The sequence below is a fragment of the Lampetra planeri genome, chromosome 7 (genome assembly GCF_965212315.1).
Source record: "Lampetra planeri chromosome 7, kcLamPlan1.2.h2, whole genome shotgun sequence".
In the NCBI taxonomy this organism is placed as follows: Eukaryota; Metazoa; Chordata; class Hyperoartia; order Petromyzontiformes; family Petromyzontidae; genus Lampetra; species Lampetra planeri.
In genome coordinates, this window is record NC_136113.1 from 13901700 (window position 1) to 13927262 (window position 25563).

At 49.4% G+C, this 25563-nt stretch overlaps 1 protein-coding gene across 7 annotated transcripts in view; it reads left to right on the forward strand.

The window, feature by feature from the left end:
* SANBR (SANT and BTB domain regulator of CSR) overlaps positions 1–23388 on the forward strand; it is a 34584-nt gene extending 11196 nt beyond the window's left edge. For 6 of the 7 annotated variants that reach the window (XM_078596449.1, XM_078596451.1, XM_078596448.1 and 3 more), the window contains 13 exons: positions 1689–1775; positions 2921–3031; positions 3648–3771; positions 12264–12416; positions 12944–13083; positions 13457–13547; positions 14483–14585; positions 16239–16306; positions 16439–16467; positions 17852–17925; positions 18799–18890; positions 20089–20180; positions 20646–23388. In XM_078596449.1, the coding sequence (XP_078452575.1) occupies positions 1689–1775; positions 2921–3031; positions 3648–3771; positions 12264–12416; positions 12944–13083; positions 13457–13547; positions 14483–14585; positions 16239–16306; positions 16439–16467; positions 17852–17925; positions 18799–18890; positions 20089–20180; positions 20646–20688 (1207 nt within the window). In that variant the 3' untranslated portion in view covers positions 20689–23388. Of the gene's footprint in view, positions 1–1688; positions 1776–2920; positions 3032–3647; positions 3772–12263; positions 12417–12943; positions 13084–13456; positions 13548–14482; positions 14586–16238; positions 16307–16438; positions 16468–17851; positions 17926–18798; positions 18891–20088; positions 20181–20645 lie in introns of those variants that run through there. The other variant, XR_013585690.1, reaches the window with a different exon arrangement.
* The last annotated feature ends 2175 nt before the right edge of the window (positions 23389–25563 follow it).

A 25563-nucleotide genomic window follows, 5' to 3' on the forward strand; every position in this document is an offset into this window, starting at 1 on the left:
TGCTGACCAGCCGCGCGCCAGCGCATTCTCGTCCACTACACGTGCAGCGCGTTTTGTCCGTCCGCTTCTGGATGAGGGCCTCCCCACATTCAGAAGCGGTGTTAGTTTAGCATACCTCACCACGCTGGGCCAGTGCGCATTGGATGAAGGTGCAGGGAGCACAGAACAATGGATTTAGCTGCACTGCCCTCTACTGCCCACAGGGCCTACAACACATGCGTTTGTGCTTGGTGGTCGGCCATCCAAGCACTCTCCAAGGCTCAATCCAAGGTCTGATAAGATCGGGCACATGTTATTTTAATGTAATTATAATTACTTAGTTATCCAGGAAAGCCACACTGAGCCATAGGACTCTTTTTCAGAAGGGTCCTGCATTGGTATTTTAAGATGTTTTCAGCCAATAGATGAGCGTTTATACAAGCGAGAGGAAACCGGAGCACCCGGAGACAATCCACGCGTGCGAGAGGGCAACTCCCTATCCCACAGTTGGAAACAGATGGTGATTAGTCAAGTTGCTGTGCTGCCTTCTCCTGGCGAGTCAGGGTATGGCACCTTGGTGCCTACGGGAAGGGAGTTTCACAGCATTTGAGTGATCCACCGACCCTCGCCTCCACGGTACTGGATTACAAGTTGAAGTGGTCAGGGCTAGAGCACTGAGATGGCACCGCTATGTTCCTAGGTTTGAATATGAGCAGCCGCCCGTGATTAAGTTGTACTCTCAAATGCATTGAGTTGATGGTTTCGGTGCGTTTATGACTTATTGAACAAAACAACAAAAACCTCCCGTTAAACTTCGTTTTGAATTTAATTTGACAAATTTTTGTTCTGGAGAACTAAAAATAACGGGTTGACTGACGTGTGACATGCTGCCTCTTAGCAGCGTGTGTTGGAAATTGTGACCCCTACTGCATAAAATATATTTATTTTTGGGTACACGTGAAACATCTGCAACACAGCCATTCCCTGACACATGGAGCACGCGACCGCAAGATTTCGGAATGGATTTTCCATTTCGTGATGCATTTCCAAGAGCACAACCGGAATGAGTTTGGGGGGAAAAGAGCAAAACAATAAAACAAAAACTTTGACAAATTATCTGGCGATGCTGCATTCGCAGTGGTGCACAGGCACGATTAAGAACACACCCAATGCATGAGCTAATTTTATGCTGTGAAGAAGGGTCATTGTCTGAAACGGCATTATTGACGATGCTCTTGAGTGTAAAGATAACTTTCGATTTAAAGCGTTCGTGACTGCAGGGATTCATCTTGTTGGTTCTTTCGGTAAAGTCACGTAGAAGGGAAATAATAAAATAATAAAAATAAAACAAAATAAAATAAAATTCTCACGACGTTTCGGCCACAACGCAAGCAGCCATCCTCAGGTGAACGCTGTCTTTCCGACAGCCCTGTTCTTCACTGTCTTTCCGACAGCCCTGTTCTTCACCTGAGGATGGCTGCTTGCGTTGTGGCCGAAACGTCGTGAGAATTTTATTTTATTATGTTTTATTTTTATTATTTTATTATTTCCCTTCTACATGACTTTACCGAAAGAACCAAGAAGATGTAAAGATAACGTAGAGGCTGTTTGCCATTGTTTTGTCTTGAAACATCACAAATTGCTTCAAGAAGAATTTGTATCATTCAGCGTAACGCTCTCGGTCTTTGCTGTCCGTGTGGTTTTGCCAGTAAAATCTTCTGTAAGAAAATCGAGCGGCTGTTCGACGCGGAGCACAGGAACCCTGACTCTCCGAGCTCCGCCGCCTCCGTTTACAGGTGAGCGCCGGAGTGGCAGCCGTTAGTTGAAAATAACACAAGGTCGTATATCCCACACGCTGTGGGGACTGGAGGTATAGGCGGATTTGTGAAAAAGATAAGATATGTAAACGTCTGTAGAATGACAGTTGCACCTTGTCTAAATACTGCACTGGGTGCATGCAGTTAATTTACCTGAATTTAAAAGCGATGGTCGGATATGCGACGTATTCTATCCTATTCTTGGTTCTTTCGGTAAAGTCACGTAGAAGGGAAACAATAAAATAATAAAAATACAAGACGATAACATTGTCTTATATCGTCTTATATTTTTATTATTTTATTGCTTCCCTTCTACGTGACTTTGCCAAAAGAACCAAGAATATGAATCCCTGCAGTCACGAAAGCTTCAAATCAAAATATTCTATCCTTATTAGTGTTAGATAACAAATGTATACATGCGGTCCTTTTGTGAACCACTGCTAGAATAAGGGTCTCCCCATGCTGTGCGAAACGTGGGGCTTATTTTTCCGTACTTCCCCACGCTTGGTGATGGCAAATTCAGGAGGAGAGTAAACGTGTAATGATGCATTTATTTGTTGATTAAAACCTATTATCACTATACTTGTTTACTCAGGAAAGCCTGACTGAGCCTTATGACTTTTTCAAGATGTTCCACAATTGGGGGTGATGACTCCTATTTGTAAACCAATTGTGATATGCAGTTTTGCATGAATGACAGGATATCAAGTTAAATTATTATTGAGTCATTTACGGGTAAGTTTTTAAATATTGACCATACTGCTGGCATACGATGGCCTACTCTTGCGAATGCCGTCGCGGGATTTTTAACGTCCTCTTTGAAGCAGACAACTCGTATTTTTATGGTTAATACATCTCCAGCATTAACCACGGCAGCCGCTGGATTCGAACTGTAGAACTCTGCAACAAGCCGTCAACGCGCGACCGCTAAGGCCATGTCACCTCCCAGTTATCAGGCTCAATATCAAGATATCAGCAGGGGCTTGCCGAATATCTGCTGCCGTGTTTGTCGTTACCTAAGCGACGCCGTAGCGATGTTCTTTCCCGACTGGAGCAGCTGTCGCTCCCACCCCCGCGTGCCCGCCCGCCCGCCCGCCCCGGGCTCTCGTCGTGTCTTCTTGCAGGTGCCGGCTCTGTCGGAGGCTGCTGACCAAGGACACGCAGAGCAAGCTGCCCTGCGTGCGCAGCCAGATGCTCATCGACCGCCACGGGGAGATTCTGTATCGCCATGTCAGGTTTTCCGAAAGCCCCCCCACTCCCACTGCACCCCACCCCCTCTCTCGCTTCGTGATTTTTTCTGGAGTTTTCATTGTTTCATGTATACGGACACACGGACCGATTGGTGTACTCGAATAGACACGGACAGATGCGCGTATCTAGACACAGACGAGTGAAAGTGGACAGACACACCAATGACGATACATATCCAGACAAGCATATCGGTGATGAGGCATACAGTTACCTTTTAGGATCAGGTTAGCACCCAAATTTCGACCTCTCTATTAATGCAGTTGACTTCATTTATCATCATCATCATCATGCAGTCCGTCCCCAAGGATGGAGTCGGTAATTGTTCGGCATCCGATACGGTCGGTACGTTTGGCTCCTGTGAGTTCGCTTGTGACTTAGCAAGACCGGCATTTGAACGACGCACACCCTTCCACAGAGATCACACGCACACAGTGGGCTGAGGATAACTCCTGATATCCAACTTCACCGGTCGACACTGCAGCAACCACTCCTGACCCTCGTCTTCTGAGTGCATTTATCGACACCGCATGAAAATAAAGTTCCGAGAAAATAACACGTGCCTTCACGCCACTGTCTCTCCGCCCTGCTCCCACCGTGCAGGGAAAGGGGCTGGGACGTGTACGAGTATCTCTCGGCGCTCCACAAGGAGCTTAAGTCGTGGCGCAACGTCTACTGGCGCCTCTGGGGCACCGTCAACTACCTCACCTGCTCCCGCTGCAATCAGGTGCAGTCTAACGCAAGCAGGTTCAGGAAGAATCGTGCACACGTATGGACTATGTAATGTTCTCCAGCACGCGCCTGCCTTCGTAAGTGTTCGGTTGGCAGTACGGAAGCTGACGGGGAGCTGTCGGAGCAAACTTGCGTTTGATTGTTATCAAATAGTTCGTTTTGCGCTGGTTTGTGTGTTCCTAGTTTTGGCCAAGAATTTGGGCAATCCGGCCAGGTTTCAAGTGGGCTAGTCCCTAACAGCAACGTAGCATTCTCCTAAAGTTTTGTTCATCTTGGATCTGCATTTCTTATAGTGCACCTGCCGCTTACCAATTGACACATGTGAAGTATTGGAAAATGACGGCAGGAAACTCCTTGACGGGAACACACTTCTTTTATTAAATCTTGACTTGTAACAATACAACGCGTGGCCTCTCTTCTTCACACCGCACTTCTCTTGACTCAGGATTCTGTGCTGCCGGCTCTCTGTGCCTCGTGTAGACTCCGCGCCTCGGCTACACTCCTCTCTCGCCTCGTGTAGACTCTGCGCCTCTGCTACACTCTCCTCTCTCGCCTCGTGTAGACTTTGCCTCTCTCTCGCTGGCTACACCGTATGCATACTCGGCTCGTGCAGACCGTTCTCTCTCGCTGGCTACACCGTATGCATACTCGGCTCGTGCAGACCGTTCTCTCTCGCTGGCTACACACTACACATTACTCAGCTCGTGTAGACCGTTCTATCTCGCTGGCTACACACTATACATTACTCAGCTCGTGTAGACCGTTCTATCTCGCTGGCTACACACTATACATTACTCAGCTCGTGTAGACCGTTCTATCTCGCTGGCTACACACTATACATTACTCAGCTCGTGTAGACCGTTCTATCTCGCTGGCTACACACTATACCTTACTCACTTCTACTCTCCATTACTCTCCTCTCTGGGCTCTATCTCTACACCTTCGTCTTCATTCTTAGATGGTTCCACTTCTGCCCCTTGCTCCTCTGTGCATCACCTTATATACCCCTTCTTCCCGGGAGACGGAGCGGATGCGGACCTCAACGTCGGCACCGCTCCTCCGTTACCCAATCCCCACGCGCTATCCCCACGATCCGGTTCCGCTCAGCGCGTGTTTCCACTCTCCGACCAATCACACCGCGCTGCTACCCGATCACTCCCTCTGGGCGCGTCACCGGCACACAGCCAATCAGCAGCACTACCCCCACCCGCGCACTGACGCCTGCTCCTCCCCGTCAGCGCGCGTCACCACACACACACCTGTACATACGCGCTGGCACACGACATATACACCCAGCGCGTATCACCACTACATCACCCCCTCCCACATAGCTCGCAGCCGGCCCGGCTGCTAACAACAACCAACCACGACGATAAAACGACAACCAACAAAAAAAAAAACCCCATAACCCCCCGAGTGTGCCCCGTAACATAACACAACAACAACAACAACAAGAATAACTATGTACAGATTGACAATGAACGCGAAAAGTCAACAATAACACGATACGAGCAAATTCGAAACGAACGCGCCCCACGTCCCTGCGACTACACGCAGTGACGAGGCGCTCCAACTGCCCCGACTCCTCACGAGGCAGGTCATGCAAAGTAGCACGACCTGGCGCGAGTCCGTCTGGCTGGTCCATCGTATGGGGCGGGACACTGACGACCGTCCGGCGGTTCCGGCCGCTCCAGACGGCGCGGAACGGGCCTGAAAGGGCCGGCCCCGCCGCGGAGATCCGGCCGCCGGTGATCGGCAGCTGTCAGTTCCGAGACACCTGGGAGCAGATCAGGCGACAATACGTGTGGATCAGGCAGAGACATTTCCCCCTCTGGGTCGCCGGTCACGTCACACGCCCGGCCATCACGACACAAGGGGAGGCCATATGGAGGCGAGAACGGTTTCAGTCGGGAGGGGTGAACGTACCACCGGCGCTTTCCCCACTTTATCTGAACGCACTGGGGCCGTGCAACGCGCACGACCTCCACGGGTCCCCTCCACGGTCTCAACAATTTAGGCGACGTAGCCAAGGGTGCCTGAGGGCAATGCAGCCAGGCCCTGTCACCTGGTTTCCATTCGTGCATGGACACCTTCCGTGCCCGCAACCGTTCATTAGCAATTTGGCGAGCCCGCGAATTAAGCCGTGCGGCCTCCCTCGCCTCTGTCAGCTTATGAATATTAAACTTAATATGTTCTGCCAAATTAGAATTAGTTCGTGGAGCGGACAGGCCAAGTTGCGTTTCTATTGGCGGGTCAGCTTCCCGACCGTACATCAAATAGAATGGGGAAAACCCCGTAGCTGCATGGGGGGCCATTCTATACGCGGCAAGGACTCCCGGGACCTGCAGGTCCCAATCTACATGTGCCTCGCACACCTGCTGGCACAGCATGGAAGTCAAGGTTTTGTGGAGTCTCTCCACCATCCCGTCAGTCTGCGGGTGGTACGGGGAGGTACGCACCTTCTTGGTACCCAACAGATCGCACACCTCTTGCAACAATTTACTCGAAAAATTTTTACCTTGGTCGGTCAGCAGGCGTTCGGGAGCCCCCTTGTCCAGGACATAGCCCTGGACGAAGGCATCCGTCACAGCCGCTGCCGACTGGTTAGCGAGAGGCCACGCCATAGGCCATCGGGTAAAGTATTCGACCCCCACTAACAAATATTTATTCCCTCTCGGCGTGACTGGGAAGGGCCCCAAAATATCGAGTGCAACGAGCTCGTTGGTACGCGAGACCTGAATAGATTGCAGCGGTGGATTAGCTGCCACGGCCGGTGGTTTACGCCTGGCGCACTCAACGCACCCCTTCAGAATATGCACCACATCACTTCCCATTCCCGGCCAGTAATAGTCACGCTGAAGCAGGGCAAGCGTCTTGTTAACTCCCAAGTGCAAGAGGCGTTCGTGTGCCGCCAAGACAACCCTCCCCCTCACAGCGGAAGGCACCACGAGTGCGTTCCGCCGGGACAAACTGTCCCATTTCAATAACACGCCCCGCTCAAGTACATAGGAGCCGGTACGCTCCTGGTCCCCCTCGGGACCCCCAACCTTGCGGCGCAATGCTAGCAGCGAGCTGTCCGCCATCTGGAGGCGGCCCCATTCGCTGAGCGACAGCGAGAGCAGCGAGTCCCGACCCTGAGAGGCAGTGGAATCATCCCCACTCGGTGCGCCCGCTGTCGCAGCCAGTGCCCCCATCTCCCCCGCAAGCGTCGGTTTACAGCGCGCCGATCCCGACAAACACGCGCATTCATCACAAGGCAACAACCGCGACAAGCAATCGGCATTCGTGTGTCGCAACCCCTTACGGTACGTAGTCGTAAACTGATAGTCCTGGAGGACTTCCAACCAACGCGACAACTGGCCCGAGGGCTGGGCGACCCTCAATGAATACTGTAGCGCCGCGTGGTCCGTTCGGACTGTAAAGTGACGACCATACAGATATGGCCTAAACTGCTGCACAAAAAAAACAATGGCAAGCAGCTCGCGACGGGTGACACAGTAGCGCTGCTCCGCCGGAGACAACACCCTACTACCGTAGGCGACAACTCTTTCGACACCCCCAACGACTTGGGATAGCACCCCCCCAATGCCCGTGTTGCTAGCATCCGTGTCCAGCAAAAAGGGACTGGCAAAATCGGGATAACACAAGGGTGGGGCACCCACCAAGGCGTCCCGGAGGGAGCGAAACGCGGCCTCCTCCTCCGGTCCCCATTTGAACTTCACTCCCTTCGCCGTTAGAGCGTGCAAGGGTTTTGCAATAGTGGCGAAGTGCTCAACGAACCGCCGATAATAAGAAGCAAACCCGATGAAACTACGCACGTCGGAAACGGACGTAGGTGTCGGCCACGAACCGACACAATCCGTCTTCGCGGGATCGGTGGAGATCCCCGAAGAATCGACAATGTGACCCAAGTATCTAACGGACCTACGAAGGAGGTGACATTTGGCCGGTTTAAATTTCAACTTAGCCGATCGCATTCGCAAGAACACCCCTCTCAATCGCCGGAGGTGTTCCTCAAACGTTTTACTGAAAACAATGACATCGTCCATATAAATCAAGCATGTATCCCACTGCAAGCCCGACAAAACCAGCTCCATAAGTCGCTGAAACGTCGCTGGAGAGGAGTGAAGTCCCATGGGTAACCGGTTAAACTGGAACAGCCCCCCTGGAGTCCGAAATGCTGTCTTAGGTTTCGACTCTTCGTCGAGCGGCAACTGCCAAAACCCCGATAACAAATCAAGAGTCGAAAAATATCGCGCACCAGACAATGCATCGAGGGACTCATCCATCCTGGGGAGCGGATACGCGTCAGCCACAGAGATCTTATTCAGGCGACGGAAATCAACGCAGAATCGCAGGGACCCGTCCTGCTTCTTAACCAGCACAATAGGCGCTCCCCACGGGCTAGAGGAGGGTGAAATAATATCGGCTTCTAGCATATCGTTAACAGCCGACTGAACATGTTCCTTCTCCACGGGACTCAGTCGGAAGGGATTTAGCCTGACCGGCGCCGCATCGCCCGTTTCAATGTGATGGTGCAACAAATCCGTGCACCCAATGTCATACTTATGTTTACTGAATACATCAGAGAATTCAATGAGCAACTCGCGCAGCGCACCCAACTGCGCCGCCGACAAATCGTCCGAGGCGGCACATAACGAATGGACCCACTCAAGGTCTTCCCTTGGCTCAACGTTCCGCGCGGGGCTCGAGCCCACCTGCGCAACCAACCCATCATCCCCAGGAACCTGCGCCGCGTGAGCCAGCACGGTGCCCTGCGGGATGACAGCTGGTCGCGACCCCGCGTTCAAAACCATCACAAACGGATCCCTGTCAGCCCGCACCAAAGTGTGAGCCACCGATAAATCAAGACCCCCGACAGCCTTGTTAGAAGGACCCAAAAGCATACTCTGTCCCGAAGCCTCCCTCACCCATGGTTTTCGCAACCGGAGGGGAATCAACATCTGTGAACCCGGGGGCACTTGCACTGTCTGCGTCGCCACCGCTTGTATCGTAGCGCACGCCGTCCGAATGTCAGTAGGGCCCGTCAAAAATGAAATCCGGCGACCCGATGGCAGTTCAATGCATCGTTGATCGATAAGAATTTTAATGGGCATTTTAGCCAAAAAGTCAGTGCCCAAAAGACACGGAACTGCCAAAGAAGACGAAACGAAAACGGGTCCCGATAATTTGATATCTCCAATGCAAATGGACGCCCTAACCTGACCGATAATGCCCAACGATCCCCCATTAGCGGCGTAAAATGGCACATCCACTGGAAGCAGCGGACGACATTGGACTGGAAGAATATTATAAATGAGGTCCGATATAATAGTTGCCGATGCCCCCGTGTCCACTAACACCCTAATCTCAACCCCATCAATAGATCCCGTAACAACGGACGAACCCGCCGAAGCAGCCACAATTCTATGCCCCAATTCCGCCCATTCAATGTCTCCCTGGTCCCGGCCGAACCCCCCTCGCCGAACCGAATCCCCGAACCTTAACCGGCCCTCCTCCGCCGCAACGCGGCGTCCCATGTGTGCCGAATAAACAGGCCGAGCGTGTGAGGTGCCGCGACTTGCCGGGGATTGTAGAGATGACTTGGGCTCTCGGTCGTCGTCCAGCCGAGCTCCCATGGCGCGCTGCCGCGGAGCGCGGCACCCGGACGCCACGTGGCCCCGGAGGCCGCAGTTATAGCACGTGACGAGGGTCGGAGTAGATCTTGGTTGCTCCGACTTTCGGCCCGATCGCAGAGGCGACCGGGCCCCCGGCCTCCAGTCCCCTGGTCGTCCCGTGGCGAACGCCTCCTCTCGTGGGCTGACGACTTGGGGTTCGGCGACCACCAACCCCGGGGCTGCGACGACAGCAGCGTTGCAACCAACGCCTTGCTTCCGTTGTAGGGCCTCGTGCGCTTGAATACTCGTGGCGACTCTCAAAGAAGAAATATCAATGTCGTCAGCTGTGTTGATAGGGACCCCCAGGTCCTGCGCCAACTTGAGCAGCTGCTCCAAAACCATCGCGTCTTGGCCCTCCTCGTCCATCCGAGGGAACGCAGCATCAGCAAGAGCCAGCAACGCCGTGCGATAGGCCAGCGCGGTCTCCGTGGCCGCTTTCCGTCTTGCGTAGAACTGATGGCGGCATGTAGAGGGAGGCCCGTAGACCCTGGCCAACAAACCCAGCGCATCCTTCAGCGTGGAGCGGTCCGACTTCCGTGCAGCCCTGAAGGCCGCGAGCGCATCGTCGTCCAGCATGGCGGGCAATGCCCGCAGCGCCGTAGCATCGGACCACGCTGACATCTCTTGATGCGCCAAAAACCTTCGCTGAAATTGGCCCCAGTCTCCGCCTTCCGCCTTGAAGGCTGACAACGTGGGCAGGCGCTGCTGAAAAATGAAGTCATCCGCCTCGTGGTTCCTCTCCGCCTGTCCGTCGGTGTCTAAGATGGCGGCTCCAGCAGCAGACGTAAGATGGCGGACCCCCTCGCGCGCTGATGACGTCGATGCGCGCGCTTGGGAACCCACCACCACGTGGCGCTCGCCGTTCCCGCCAAAAGTAGGCCCAGGCGCAATGGCGGGAATCCCCCATTCGTTTTGGCGGGAATCTGCGGGGCGACCTTGTAAAATGTCCCCCACCGTCCCCGCTCCTCCCGACGAGCTGATCTCCGCCAAGATGGACGCGGCGGCGAGCAGCAGCTCCGCCAGTCGGGAGTGCGCCTCACGAAGCCCGGCGTCTGTCCCCGGTCGCTCGGCCGGCGCCGTCGACGGACCCTGCAGCGTGGGCAAGTCCTCTTCCTCACCCCCCGCCACCAGCGGCTCCGAGTCGTCCAGGTCTTCCTCGCGGTCAATCCCGTGGGTCCTACGGGTCTTCCTCGTCTCCATACTTGGAAGCCCGTTTCACTTCTGACGCCAGATGAAGTATTGGAAAATGACGGCAGGAAACTCCTTGACGGGAACACACTTCTTTTATTAAATCTTGACTTGTAACAATACAACGCGTGGCCTCTCTTCTTCACACCGCACTTCTCTTGACTCAGGATTCTGTGCTGCCGGCTCTCTGTGCCTCGTGTAGACTCCGCGCCTCGGCTACACTCCTCTCTCGCCTCGTGTAGACTCTGCGCCTCTGCTACACTCTCCTCTCTCGCCTCGTGTAGACTTTGCCTCTCTCGCGCTGGCTACACCGTATGCATACTCGGCTCGTGCAGACCGTTCTCTCTCGCTGGCTACACCGTATGCATACTCGGCTCGTGCAGACCGTTCTCTCTCGCTGGCTACACACTACACATTACTCAGCTCGTGTAGACCGTTCTATCTCGCTGGCTACACACTATACATTACTCAGCTCGTGTAGACCGTTCTATCTCGCTGGCTACACACTATACATTACTCAGCTCGTGTAGACCGTTCTATCTCGCTGGCTACACACTATACATTACTCAGCTCGTGTAGACCGTTCTATCTCGCTGGCTACACACTATACCTTACTCACTTCTACTCTCCATTACTCTCCTCTCTGGGCTCTATCTCTACACCTTCGTCTTCATTCTTAGATGGTTCCACTTCTGCCCCTTGCTCCTCTGTGCATCACCTTATATACCCCTTCTTCCCGGGAGACGGAGCGGATGCGGACCTCAACGTCGGCACCGCTCCTCCGTTACCCAATCCCCACGCGCTATCCCCACGATCCGGTTCCGCTCAGCGCGTGTTTCCACTCTCCGACCAATCACACCGCGCTGCTACCCGATCACTCCCTCTGGGCGCGTCACCGGCACACAGCCAATCAGCAGCACTACCCCCACCCGCGCACTGACGCCTGCTCCTCCCCGTCAGCGCGCGTCACCACACACACACCCGTACATACGCGCTGGCACACGACATATACACCCAGCGCGTATCACCACTACACATGGACGAGCTGATGCATAAAACGCTTTCAACCTATGTTGAAAATAATAAAAACTCAACGTGCCATATCTGACTGATAAGTCGACGTTTAACAATTCTGCAAGTATGGATTTAACTAATAAATTGCAATCATGTACCCGTTTGTATTTTATTGGTGTATGATGTCAGTGATTATTTTGAGGGATGCTCTCTACAACAACTTGGTACAAAAGGTTAAAGGTAGGTGCGTGTGCACAAGTTAATGGTGTGGGTGGCATTAATTCGGTGGATATGAGTAGATTTTCCGTAGAAAGATCTGTATTATTTACAAATACAGTATGTTGCATATCCAACCACCATATCCACCTATACTTAAGTCCCCTGTGAGTCAGATCTGCAATGATGTACCATACTTCCCGCATGTCCAAAGCACAATTTTTCCGATGAGTTTTTTTTTTGGTATATTTTGCAATCTTTAGCTGGAGCTGTAAGTCAAGATAAAATGCCACAACACTCAAAACGCAAGCAATGAGGCTTGCCATTTCCAAAGCCCATTCGTATTCTAAGTAACATTTCACGTGTGCGTGCGTGTGTGTTTTTGTCGCAGGTTTTCTTGTGCAAGGATTTGTCCCATTGCCTGTACCACACGCACCCGGCCCTCTACGGGGATGACTGGGTGGCTGGCGCGCCCACTGGCTTAGGGATTTATCCCTGCTGCAAGCAGCGCACGCTCCGCTTTGATCTCTTGCAGCCCAGCAAGGTCAGCCACTGCTGCCAATGCGAACACATTCAACTGCGAGTTTAAACAACAGCATCGTTTGCCTAGCATCGCCAGGTCCATGGACGGGAACAGCCTGGGGGGAGTGGCGGGCTTCAAGTAGGGCAGTTCGCCCCAAACCTCAGATCCGAGGGGTTCTCAGGGTCAGGATCTTTATTTATCCTGGAGAAATCCGATGAACAATGAAGCTCTTTTTCACAGATGTCCAAATATCGGGAAGTTACAACAACAGAAAGGGCAGAGACGGCCCCAGGCCTCCAAAAACCTTCCTGTCAACCCTGAGTGTCGCTACAATTGTAGCAATTGGTATCCGATGAATCCCTCCCAGTGATTTAATTCATTGTTACAAATCAGAGTCATGATTACATTTGATTCGCCAATCCACCATCTCCCCGTCCATACCTGACTCACCGTGCCAACCGATCCGGTCTTAGCTGAACCCGATTTGCTACCCTACCCCTCACTAACCTCCCCCCCCCCCCAACTCCCCACCCCCCCCGGCCTCGCAGGGCTGCAAAGTGCGTGACCACGTGGTGTCACGGGCAAGTGGGGGAGGCCCTGGCGAAGCCGGGCCCAGTGCGCGCGTCCACCAGGACCTCCTGCTTCACCGCGACGCTGTGTGCGTGCCTTTCACGCCATCCGCCAGCAGGTGAGGGCACCTGTGCCTTGGGGGGGGGGGGGTGGGGCGGATAAGGTGGGTAACCCCAGATAACGATTCACCCATTGTATTCAATTGGCATGCCTATTGAGTGTGCAGGTGGTGCAACTGCACCGAGGCCCACAGACCAGGGGGGGGCCCAGGCCCCAAGCTATGGAGGAGAGAAATTTAACAGGGGGTCCCCGATCGATTCTCTACGTGATCCACGAACCCTTGCCTCCCAAGCACTGAATCACTGCACCCAGTTGTACACTCGTTCGTGTAAGAGAGCAGCTCGTGTCGTTGAAAGAGACTGGCTTTTAAACACGACGTGATGAATTCAAGGCCTTTTGTGTTTCCGCCTTCTCTTTACACGAAACGGCAGCGACTGGAGCGCCGCGGCCGCCACGGAGGTAAAGAAGCACGATGTGGAGGGCGCTACCAACGTTGCGGGTTTAAAGAAAGTGGCAGATGTGGTAAGTCCTTCTCGTAGACTGAAGAGCAACTAAACTGACCATTGTCATATCGAGGGGATTGTCAGCTGTGACAGGCAGGTCTTTTTTTTGTGACTGATAAGTGACTGAGATGTGGGTAAGTGACAGGAAGAAAGAGTGAAGAGGAAGTGCTGATGTGGGATCGGGAGAAGAGAAGTTTCATTGAAACAATTGAGAGAAGGAAAAAGATCTGCAGGGGCTATATTGTCAGCGGTGTAGGCTTTCTGAAGACAGCTCTCGGAAGGACGTTGTGGAAAAGGAGCAATTGATAGGGTGCTGCAGTGGCGAGATGTTAGCTCCCTCGCCTGGTATGTAGGAGGTCGTGGGTTTGGTCCCGACTCTGACACCTGTATATTTTCAGTTTGCATGTTCTCTCTCCCCGTGGTTGCGTGGATTTTTTTTCTCCGGGTCCTGCAGTTTTTTGCTCCACATTTAGAAACTCGCGTTCAGAGTATTTGGCTGCTATACATTTCCGCATGATAAGCCACTTCGTTGAGCTATCTATTGTGGTCAGGTCGGTTCTGAAAGAGAGCTAATAGCTCAGTGGGCTTTACCTGGTAAAATAAAATAGCTTTTTTTTCGATAGAGCAAGGGAGGGCCATTTAAGAAAGGGAGGAGGCGTGTGATGAAGCAAAAAGGAAAGCGCTAGATTGGAGAGGGTGGCGGTAACTTGGACAACAAACCTGTCCTTAGACCGACAAGTCAATGGTTTAGAGTTGTGATTTATCTAATTTCTAATGTGTTTATGCTTTAGACAAAAGACATGGGCGTATTTTTGCTTCAAAGATTGAAAACCACAGATCACAGTATTCAAACTGCACACGGGTTAATTTCTAATCCACATACAGCAGTGTTTGATTTGGTTGACATTTGTATATATTTTTTGTGCAACAGCTGTTGATTGTATTTGTACGCAGTTAAAGGTCCAGGCCCTGCTTTCTGAGGATGATGATTACACGACGGGGTCGGAGGTGACAGATGATGAAGTTGGAGACGAGGAGGAGGTGCACAAGAAGAGAGGTCCAAGCAGTTTTTACGTTCGATAATTTAAGTAGTCAAGAACGTCAACACATTCGTCAGTAACACTGCCTCAAAACAGAAGACGTGTAAAGTGTTGTCTCTCACTATTATTCGTATCCACTCTTATCTCCCTGGCCACTCCATTTATGTGCTGTGCAGAAGGACTGTTGCCCAAAACGTTGCCTGTTACATACTTTGCTTTTAGGGCCACAGTGTAATTTGACGAATGTGTTGTCATATTATTGGTTTTTTCGGTAAAGTCACGTAGAAGGGAAATAATAAAATTAAACAATAAAATTCTCACGACGTTTCGATTGCAACACAAGCAATCATCATCAGCAATTTTCTTGTTGTGGTTTTCACACCTGATGATGATTGCTTGTGTTGCAATCGAAACGTCGTGAGAATTTTATTGTTTTATTTTATTATTTCCCTTCTACGTGACTTCACCGAAATAATCAATGAATTCCTGCAGTCACGAAAGCTTTAAAGCTAAATAGAATGTGTTGTTGTTTTTTGTTGCTGTTGTTATTTGTACTCGTGCACCACTGCCAACTGAGCATCGCAGCATCTAAACTCCGGAACTCGTTGCCCTTCGAGGTCAGAACTTCCGAGACAATTTACAAATCTTAAAATCTCGACCAAAAACATATACGTTTAAAATGGTTTTCTCCCTTTAGTTATTTTCAAACGTCTTCTTCACTTCTTATTTACTTGGTTGTTAATTATTTCGCCTTTCCATGCATAGCGCCCTGAGAACGATTGTTTAAGGGCGCTTTATAAATTTAAATTATTAATATTATTAAATAATGTTGTACGTATGTTGAACTTCTTTCGCACCGTAGCCAAACGTGCTAATCGGAGGTGCGGCGGAAGGACAACAAACTAAACACAAAATGCAGTTCAAAAGAAATGAGTTTTCAATCTAGATTTAAAAGTGCATAGTTCCATTGGCTTCCTAATATGGGAAGGAAGAGCATTCCAGACGGCCGCCAAAGTGCATCTGAACGCGCCACGCGATTACTTGACATTTATTGCTCTATTGATGATCTTTTCGATTACTTGACTAAATGGACAACGCGAAAATAGTTGCAAAAAGTCTCACCCCCGCTCACCTTCTAATGCTGGATGGACGACGTGGGAATGGGGATTTTCAGGGTTTTCTTTTTTCATTTTGTTAATTAATTGGTGATAATGCGTTGCTACCTCTCTGGCCTCTCTATGTCCTGTGAAGGAAGGGCCTTGGCCGAAATGTCACCCGTTATATATTTTTTTTTTCTTTGAAGGCCACAGAGTTATTGACAAATATGTTGAGTTTTTGCGTCTCAACTCGGGCGCTAAGACATCGAATCGTGTGCTAGCCATTACACCACGGCATCTCCCGCATGCAACATGCTCATTGTAAAAACATTGCTTCATATCTGTGCGATTTGATGCGTGTGCTGTGATGCATGCATCATGAGCTTAGAGAAACTGTATGCTAAGAGCTGATGAAATTTTTTACGATACCTAGCCCAGAATCGCAGAGCGCAGTGCAATCATCTGTGTGTGTAGTGGCTCTTGACGCAAACAGCCACAGACGAACTGTAAACCAGGACCTGCTAGTGTAAATGTAACAAGGATGAGCCTAACCTTCCCCTCTTTGCTCTCTAGGTAAGAAACAGGCCAAGAAGTCCATCAAAGCCAGGAAGAAAACCTCTCGCACGCCTCAGAAAGAAAAGGTGCCAAGGCATTCCATGTGTTTGCTTTTGAAGGAATGTGTGTGAAGGAATATATAGCCCAGATTTGATGAATTCGGAATTGTTACCATTTGTTTGAGCTTACGTGTGAAAAAAAAATCTGTTCTTTCATAGGTAAACCTGTTGAGCCCTTCCCCATTCAAGTAAGTAACCTGCATTTGCACGTGTATTATGTAAACAAGTCGGCTTGCACTTGAGTGAATTTATATTGTTATTCAATCTCCATTGTAACTGATGCGACAAGGCTGGTGGTAACACCATGGCAGCCAAATGAGAGAGCATGCCTGAGAAGTTGACCACCACCATAGTCGAGCGATGAGTTCACGTGTCGGAGCGAGATGGATTGAGACGTTGCGGGAACACGAGGCACCATGATAAAATGGGGAGGCTTTCATGCAGCAGTGGATAGACAATGGCTCATGATGATGATACCATCTCAATGTAAAAGCATGTCAAGACACTTTATAAAAATGTATTTTAAAAATGATGACTATGATAACATATCTTCTTGGTTCTTTCGGTAAAGTCACGTAGAATGGAAATAATAAAATAATAAAAATAAAACATAATAAAATAATTCTCACGACGTTTCGGCCACAACGCAAGCAGCCGTCCTCAGGTGTAGAACAGGTCTGTCGAGAAGGTGTAGAACAGGTCTGTCTTCTCGACAGACATGTTCTACACCTGAGGACGGCTGCTTGCGTTGTGGCCGAAACGTCGTGAGAATAATTTTATTATGTTTTATTTTTATTATTTTATTATTTCCATTCTACGTGACTTTACCGAAAGAACCAAGAAGATGAATCCCTGCAGTCACGAAAGCTTTAAATCGAAAAAAATATGATAACATAGTTAACGTGGTAGAGTAAGCCAAAATAGTCAACGTGAAAGAGTAGGCCAAAACACCTTCTAGAGGGGGCTCTCTCGATTTTCCTCTGGTGGAGGCCATGCCACCAGCAGCGGCATTATTAATTTATTTCAGGGCTGCACCTTTACCTACCTATATATGATGGTTATACCTTGGGACACTTAGAAAGTGTGTTTGGGGGGGGGGGGTTGGGGCACGGGGGGATGGGCGGGGGCAATGGGGGTGGGAAGTGAATTTAAAGAGAACTTGAACAGATCTTTCTTGGAGAGAGGAGGTGATATTCCTAGGTTTTTTCGGTAAAGTCACGTAGATAAAAAATTATAATTAATAAAAGTAAAAATAAAATAAAAATCACGACGTTTCGGAGGCAACACAAGCTTCCGTCTTCAGGTGGAACCGTCACAGCACGATAGCTGTATCAAGTGAGAGAAATTCCAAGAAAACAGTCCTTGTATATATCCTGGAGGAGCCAAGGTAGGCTGAAGCACGCTGTTAGGAATGAGCCTTTGTTGTGTAAACTAGGTGCGGATGATGTAAAGGTGCGTTGTGGCATGGGTCTGCGGTGCGGGACGGGCAGCAACGAGAGACGATGCTATTCGTCGTGTCGGACCCGTAACGACCGTAACGAGTAGTTCCCGTCTGCGTGTGGACGCTTGCAGCGTGTGTGCGCAGCGGAAGAAGTGGGACGTGTGCCGCTCCATGAGATACAATCAGGACACCCAGCGTGAGGAGGGTACGCAAAGTCCCGTTACCACGCACATAGCAAGTCATCAACCACCCCCACCCCTCCACCCGCCTGTGCATTGCGACGGATCTTCACGATTGAATGCAAAAAACGATTATTTCCCATTAGTCTGTAACGTTTTATTGATATCGCCTGTCCTTGCGTTAGTCCAATGGTGATATTTCCACATCACTTGCAATGATTGTAATTGATTCTCATACGCGATTTGACGCTTGTCACGCAAGTGTAAGAATCGCTAACGGATGAATCGACGCATCGTTACACGCTTACCATGACGCACAGGAAACTGTTATAGCTTTTGTTCTTTCCTGATCGCTGGCAGATAACAAGCATCGCACATTTGATGCAGTTCTGCATTTGGTCGTCGTGTTTTCTGGTTAGTCGGAGGAATTCTACGGGTATACACTAGACCAGGGTTCGTTAACTGACGGCCCCCAGCCACATCTAGCCAACAAAGGCTCTTGGAGTCACCCGCCAAGCTGTGGCTCACCTCGAGATGTTGGCCACCGAGATGTAGATCATGACTAATGAGCTTAAATAGAGGTAAACAAGATATTGCGATGACAAGAGCTGTAGACAAAATATCATCTCTTCGTGAGATAGTGAGATATACAAGAGGGGCATGAGAAAGCTGTAGACGAGAGGTACATATTAGCGGTCACATGTTATGATGTCACAACTCCATGTGACTTCATAACACCTGTAAGCGGGATAGATGACATCATCGTTGGCACGCCAGCACACGCTAATTGTATCACGTGGTCCGTGGGAAAATGTAGCTGAATCGTGCTCGAGACCGTTCGCTCGAGTTATTTGTTTAGATGCAGAGCGTCTCGTGTTTGATGGTGGGCGCGTGTGCAGACCAGCGCAGGATGAACGACTTCTGCGCTTACCTCGCCAAGCTCCGTTGCAGTGAAGGCACCGATCGCGGCAAGACCAGGGAAGTTAAAGAGGTAACACGGCAAAAAAGAGAAACGCCTCTTGTCCGCGTCAATACACGAGGTGATGGCTCTTGAGTTACAACTTTTGATTTCTTACTTAATGATTTCATCAGTATCGTCAGGTAATTCAACGTTGCACAGAAAAAAAACGTGCAACAATAATCGCGTACACGACGACATTTCACAAAACGGACAACACGATTGTTTGTGGACCTAGTCAAAGGTAAAGGTGATTCCCTGAAATTGCCTGCTCACGCCAATGCCGGAAGAAGGGCCTCCATCAGAGGGAGCTCGAGATAAACTTCTTTAGCGTATGTGTCCTACCCTTCCACACTGACCAGACATCTTGGAAGAGGTAGGAGTACCCACACTTTACCCAACCACACGCGTGACCTGCCGATCGATGATTAGGTACCTCTTCTTGGTTCTTTCGGTAAAGTCACGTAGAATGTGAAGTAGAATGTGACTTTACCGAAAGAACCAAGAAGATGAATCCCTGCAGTCACGAAAGCTTTAAATCGAGATTAGGTACCTGTTTATACTGCTGAGTGGACAGAGGTGGGGGCGGTGGTGAGGGGGGTTTAAGAAACTTGCCCATTGAGGTGGCGGAGTGACTCTGCGATCAGAGCGCTGAGCTGGCACTGCTGAGAATCCTGGGTTCATATGGAGGCAGCCGCTTGCTATTGGACAGAGTTCTCAAGTGGAGCGAGTTTATGGATTCAGCACAGTCACCGTTGTGGAAAAAAGCCATCGCATTCAATTTGCTTCTTCGATTCATTTGGCCAAATTTCTGTTCCGAGAATTAAAAACATTGGTCTTGCGACAGATATTTACTGTCTTGTGCCGAGCAGATTGGAAAGTGCTGCCCCCTACTGTGTTTACCAAAGCTCAGACGTAGCTCTGTGAAAACCACTTCTGTGGGCCGTTCTCTTAACACTGCTCTGTGGGAGATATGAATAGATTATTTGTCTCATGCCACGATTCCGATGACACAATCAGAATAAATGTGGAGGGAAACTACGGAAATAAAAACAAATTTAAACAATAACTTTTCTATTGCATCATCTGCCGCGCCAGGAGATTAAATCGAACTGGTGACCTCCAGATTGCAAGTTTAATGTGCTAACAACTACGATATACTACAGTACTATTACAATATAACACCTTCACCGACATCCTGCTTATGAGTGGGCTATGCTGCCATTCCCAGTACCCGGGTGGGATCTACATGAAGCTGGAGGCCCAGTTCCGAGCCTCTCTGCCATTGTCAAGGCCAGGCGGATCTTCGCAGCAGGTCGCAAGGTCAGGACAAAAACTCCGGACAGAATTTAACACGTCATCGTATGTATATGCAGGTGATCAGTCGTACGTGCACAGGCCCTTGTCTCAACTGCTCGAGCGGGGCTATACTTTTACCAAATCACCTGGAATCTGCCGGAAATTTCTTACACGCCGTCTGCGTCACGGCAGACGTTAAAGATCCAGAGATATTCTTTGAAGAGTAAGCCATGTTTGTCAGCATCACAGTTCGCATTTTCCAAATTAAAGAAAAATACTCGCAAGTCACCTAATTTAGTAAAAGCACATCGCAAAATCTCCCCCCTACTGTGAAACTACCGCAGACTATACTCGTCCGTGACACTAAAATGCATTTGTGACAACCTCGCGCTGTGAGATTGTGTGCACGTATTAAATGTAATCACCATTTTAATTGATTTGATCGTTTGGTGGCCACAGAATTAACGTTTGCGTCTCCGTCGTCCCCAGGTTGAAGGCGCGAATCACCTCGATGAGAGGGGCGCAGTTATGAGGACGAACCGCAGGGGGAGCACGAAGGGAACTCATCGTAACCACGTGCAGGTTTTACGCGGCTGCTCTGTCCGGCTGTTCGATGTGTTTTCGGGTTATGCCGCACGTTATTCGGCACAGTGTCCGACGTTTCGCTCCACGTGCCGAGAGCTTCTTCAGCCCCTCCAAACACATTGAAGAGCAACCACCAACACTCAGGCCAGACCTCGACTCGCACAGCTCAGCAATCACTCACAGCGCCGTTCCCTGCAGCAGTGTGGCAGGAAAACTTATTTTGATAAATACATACGCAGCTTTTGTCAACGTTTTAAATAAGGATTTTTGTTTTTACTATGATCAATATTTAACTAGAGTATGTGGTACTAGAGGAGCTCTGTAGAGCTCCTTCTAGTGGAGGCCCTTCCACCAGCAGTCGTGCAAGTGAGCAATTGCAAGGCTGCACCTTTACCTAAAAATATGTTTAACGGTTACGGTATTATAAATGGCGTATTTGGTTATAAGTATTTTAAAACCAAGGTCGTAGGAATGCTGCAGATACATGGGTTGTAAAACCAATTAGAACTAGTTTTGATATGGAGAGCTGACCTATGGACTAAAACTACTGTTATACATTGGAAATAAAGACTCAACTTCTTGTGAAGATTATGTATTGCTGTATTGGCAGATGATAGTACAGTATGCATAAACCAAAGCTTTAGTGACTTGGTGTAGAATTTATTTTACTAGGCGAGGGCTACTGAGCTACGTAGCTCAACGAAGTGGCTTATCGCATGGAAATTTATAGCAGCCAAATGCTCTAACGCATGTTTCTACATTTGGAGGGGAAAGCTAGAGGACCCGGAGAAAAATCCACACGAGTTTGCATGCAAACATTCGAACATGCAAACTCCAAATATACAGGTGTCAGGGTTGCGATTGAACCCACGACCTCCTGCATACCAGGCGAGGTAGTTAATATCTCGCAAAATGTATGGCTTTTGTGTGACCGTTTGGCAAGAGTTCACTGAGCTAGTTGAGTCCTGTTGAGGCCACACACCTCTGGATAATGCCTGGGCATGTAGCGAGAAACCTGGATTCATCTAATACAATTGATTATCATGCTCATACACGCATCAAATTGTGCATGTGAATCGATATGATTTATGCAATATACTGTATATGCAAATGATATGCTGATGCTCACTAATGGCCAATTGGAAGAACAAAACTACAAACAAGATGGAGAAATTAAGAACCAAGAGAAATTAAGTGGTTAAAATAAGACAAATTTAATCGATTCTCGAATATAATCGTGATGCCAAGTCGTGACATTTCATCAAATCACTCGGGTGCTGATAGGTTAATCATTAAATGCCAACCAATGCCTCGTGTTTTTAATGCCAAACGACTGGAGTGAAATAACCTCTCGGTTTGCCCCAACACGTATTGATCGCAATAACTGCTCTGCGACCATCAGTGGTGCAGCTCTTGTTGAGTCTGCAGGCAGTGCGACTGCGCTGTGGCTCACGGAAGTGACGAGGGGCTAGTTCTACAAAGAGGGTGGGGAAAGGAAAAATTGGACGGGGGGGTGGGCCTTTTCATTCCTTACTAACCACGCCGAACCACTGGGGAATAGACATAACGCTAAGGCTGTTAACTATATTGGAGAAACTGTACACTCGACTAAAGGCCATGGCAAGCAAATCATTACTACTTGGGTAGGTTTTCGCAGCTGTGGTTCATGGCCCTCTGATGTGTTACCAAGTTGTGCCCCGTGTTCTTGGGCATGACGTCCAATGTTTCGGTTCCCGAAGAAGCTCCCAGCACATAGCGCGAAACGTCGGACATCATGTTGAACAACACGTGATACAACACATCGGAGAACTTACACGCTCATCGTCGCTCACATTTGAACAACGGTAAACTTGGTGAAGACTTCTAAAAAAGGGGGGGATGGTGTAATGAGTTGCCTTGCTTCAATGGAAAAAGGAAGACCCACTTTCCGTTTGCACCCGATGGTACAAACACACACAACACGCATGCAGAAAACATTTTAAAGACTGGAAGTGGGAAAACCCACAACAGCTCCACCGCCTGGTCAGTGTGTAACATTGCCAGTGGAAGCGACATGCAGGCCTGGCGGACCACACAGGCGCTTGCCAATCTGTCTCAGGGTCCCATCGGTTATCCACGTCAGATATTTCTACGAGAAAAATGCATTAATTCCCTTTTATGTGTTACAGGCACCATGTAATCTAAGTGCTGTATTGTCACTGCGTCCGGACCTTCTCCCTGTACAAAACGACCTGCACTCTGTTAGCATTTTTCAAGTTTGCACTCTTGTTTGCTACACTTTTTTTTCGAATGAAACTTATTTAACTGTTTTTTTTAGTCTCTACTGTGTTAAAATTGTTTACGTGATGTTTTAAAGGTTATTTGTTAAGGCAAGTGAAAGCAATTTTTTTTTTATAAATTATTCTATTTCACTGAGCTGAGCGCACCGAGTTAAGCATTTTGTAAATGCTTTTAGAATGAAGCTTTTAGCAAAACATCACTGGCATTTACACCCACGTGCAAGGCATTGTATTTAACGTTTGTTATTTTTTTTTATAATTTGAAAGCAATCCATTGTCAACAATAAAGTATATTATGCACTGATTGTAATTTCACTGTGGGTTGCTGTATTAATGGAACAAAAAATTAAATCGTGATATCAGCGATGCCTCGCTTGTCCCTGTCCTTACATTTTAGTGCAGTACTTTTATTCTCGCGGCTGACACTTAAAATATTAAGGTTAATCTGTGCATGCAAACCTCTTAAGGCAGTCCACTGCTGGATTAATGCCTCCCCACACCTGTGTTGGGAGTCGGGGTTGATCCATGCTTCACCAAGCAGCTCAGTGCAGATTGTTGACGACGGAGAGAACAGTGGTGGAAACACAGAAGTACGGTACAACGATTGATGTTGCTGTACTACCCGCGATGTAGCCCTACCAGGCTCAAACCTATCCAGGCTTCCAAAATCTGGCATATTCTGGTCAATTTGGTCATGGATTCTGACTAAATTACACCTGCTCACTGAACAAAAGTGGCTCATTTCTGTCCAATTAACACCGGCAGTTAATATCAAGCGAGTCCACACAGTGGGTTGTTCCCAACTCATACAGTACACGTGGCACCTACTCACAGCCACAGATTCACACCTGATCGCACGTGATTCAGATCTGCCCATTGAACACCTCACCTTCAATCCAGATGGCTCACTTTACATACCTAGCTGACATCGGTGGCTCATGCCTAAACACACGTGGTAACTGTGAAACTTGTCCAACCTTTGTGGCTCACATGTTTTGAAAACACGTGACCAAGCCATAACATTTTTCGATTTAAAGCTTTCGGGACTGCAGGGATTCGTCTTCTTGGTTCTTTCGGTAAAGTCACGTAGAAGGAAAATCATAAAATAATACAACTAAAACATAATAAAATACAATTCTCACCTTGAGCGGAGTGACGCTCGCGATTTTTTTTAATAAAAGGGGAGGAGGGGGGGGAGGCTTATCTGAATGTGGTAGCCCACTCAGCCCCTCCCCTCCCAGCCCCTCCCCACCAAGCCCTACCCCTCCCACCCCCCACCCAGTCCCACCCTCCCCACTCAGCCCCTCCCCACTCTCCCCACCCAGCCCCTCCCCACCCTCTATTCTCCACCCAGCCCCACCCTCCCCACCCAGCCCCTCCCCATCCAGCCCCAATCCTCCCCCCACCCAGCCCCAATCCCCCCCACCCAGCCCCACCCTCCCCACCCAGCCCCTCCCCACCCTCCCCACCCAGCCCCTCCCCACCCCTCCCACCCTTCACCCAGCCCCTCCCCACACTCCCCTCTCCACCCAGCCCCACCCCTCCCATTTTTGGATACACGACGGACGGACGGACACAATAATCCCTTGTGAGCTGGTGTAACCAGGAGGTTCCTACCAGTAAAAATAGCAGCTCGGAGCTTTTGGCGGTGTCAAAGGGGTTGCGTAGCGTGGACTCGAGGCTCATGGGGACAGCATTTGAGTGCTTTGTTTAGTTGTGTATTGTTTATAAATGCCGAGCGTTGGTAGATAACACAGTCGTGTCACTTTCACGCGAAGGACAATAATAACATGACGAGGTTTTTCTTAATTATCACATATTTTCAGAGGAATACCTTTCGATTTAAAGCTTTCGTGACTGCAGAGATTAATATTCGTGGTTCTTTCGGTAAAGTCATGTAGAAGGGAAATAATTAAATAATACACATAAAACAATACAATTCTCACGACGTTTCGATTGCAACACAAGCAATCATCATCAGGTGTGAAAACCACAGCAATTTGCTTGCTGTGGTTTTGCTGTGGTTTTCACACCTGATGATGATTGCTTGTGTTGCAGTCGAAACGTCGTGAGAATTTTATTGTTGTATTTTTATTATTTTATTATTTACCTTCTACGTGACTTTACCGAAAGAACCAAGAATAGGAATACCTTTATTGAAATCGAGTCCCAGTGACGCGACCGGCGGGAATAAACTTTATTGACAGCGAGTCCCCCCCCCTCCACCCTCCGAGGGGTCTCGTTGTCAATAAAGTTTATTCCCGCCGGTGGCTGTGACGTGCGCCGGAAGAGGGCCGCGTGGCTAATCAGCTGATCCCGCGCGCGCTTCCGGTCTCCCCCACCCCCCCAGCTTCCGGCCCCCCCCCCACGCCCCGTCACCAACTCCTCGTCCTGGATCGATTCCCGTAATGTGAATCTAATTTTACGCGAGTTTATAGATCCACGCATTACAAAAAAAAATGTACACACATTTTTTTCCCATTTTAATACGGCCCATATCGTTAATACACAAACCCTTCAGCTATCGCGCGCTGTAAAAAAAA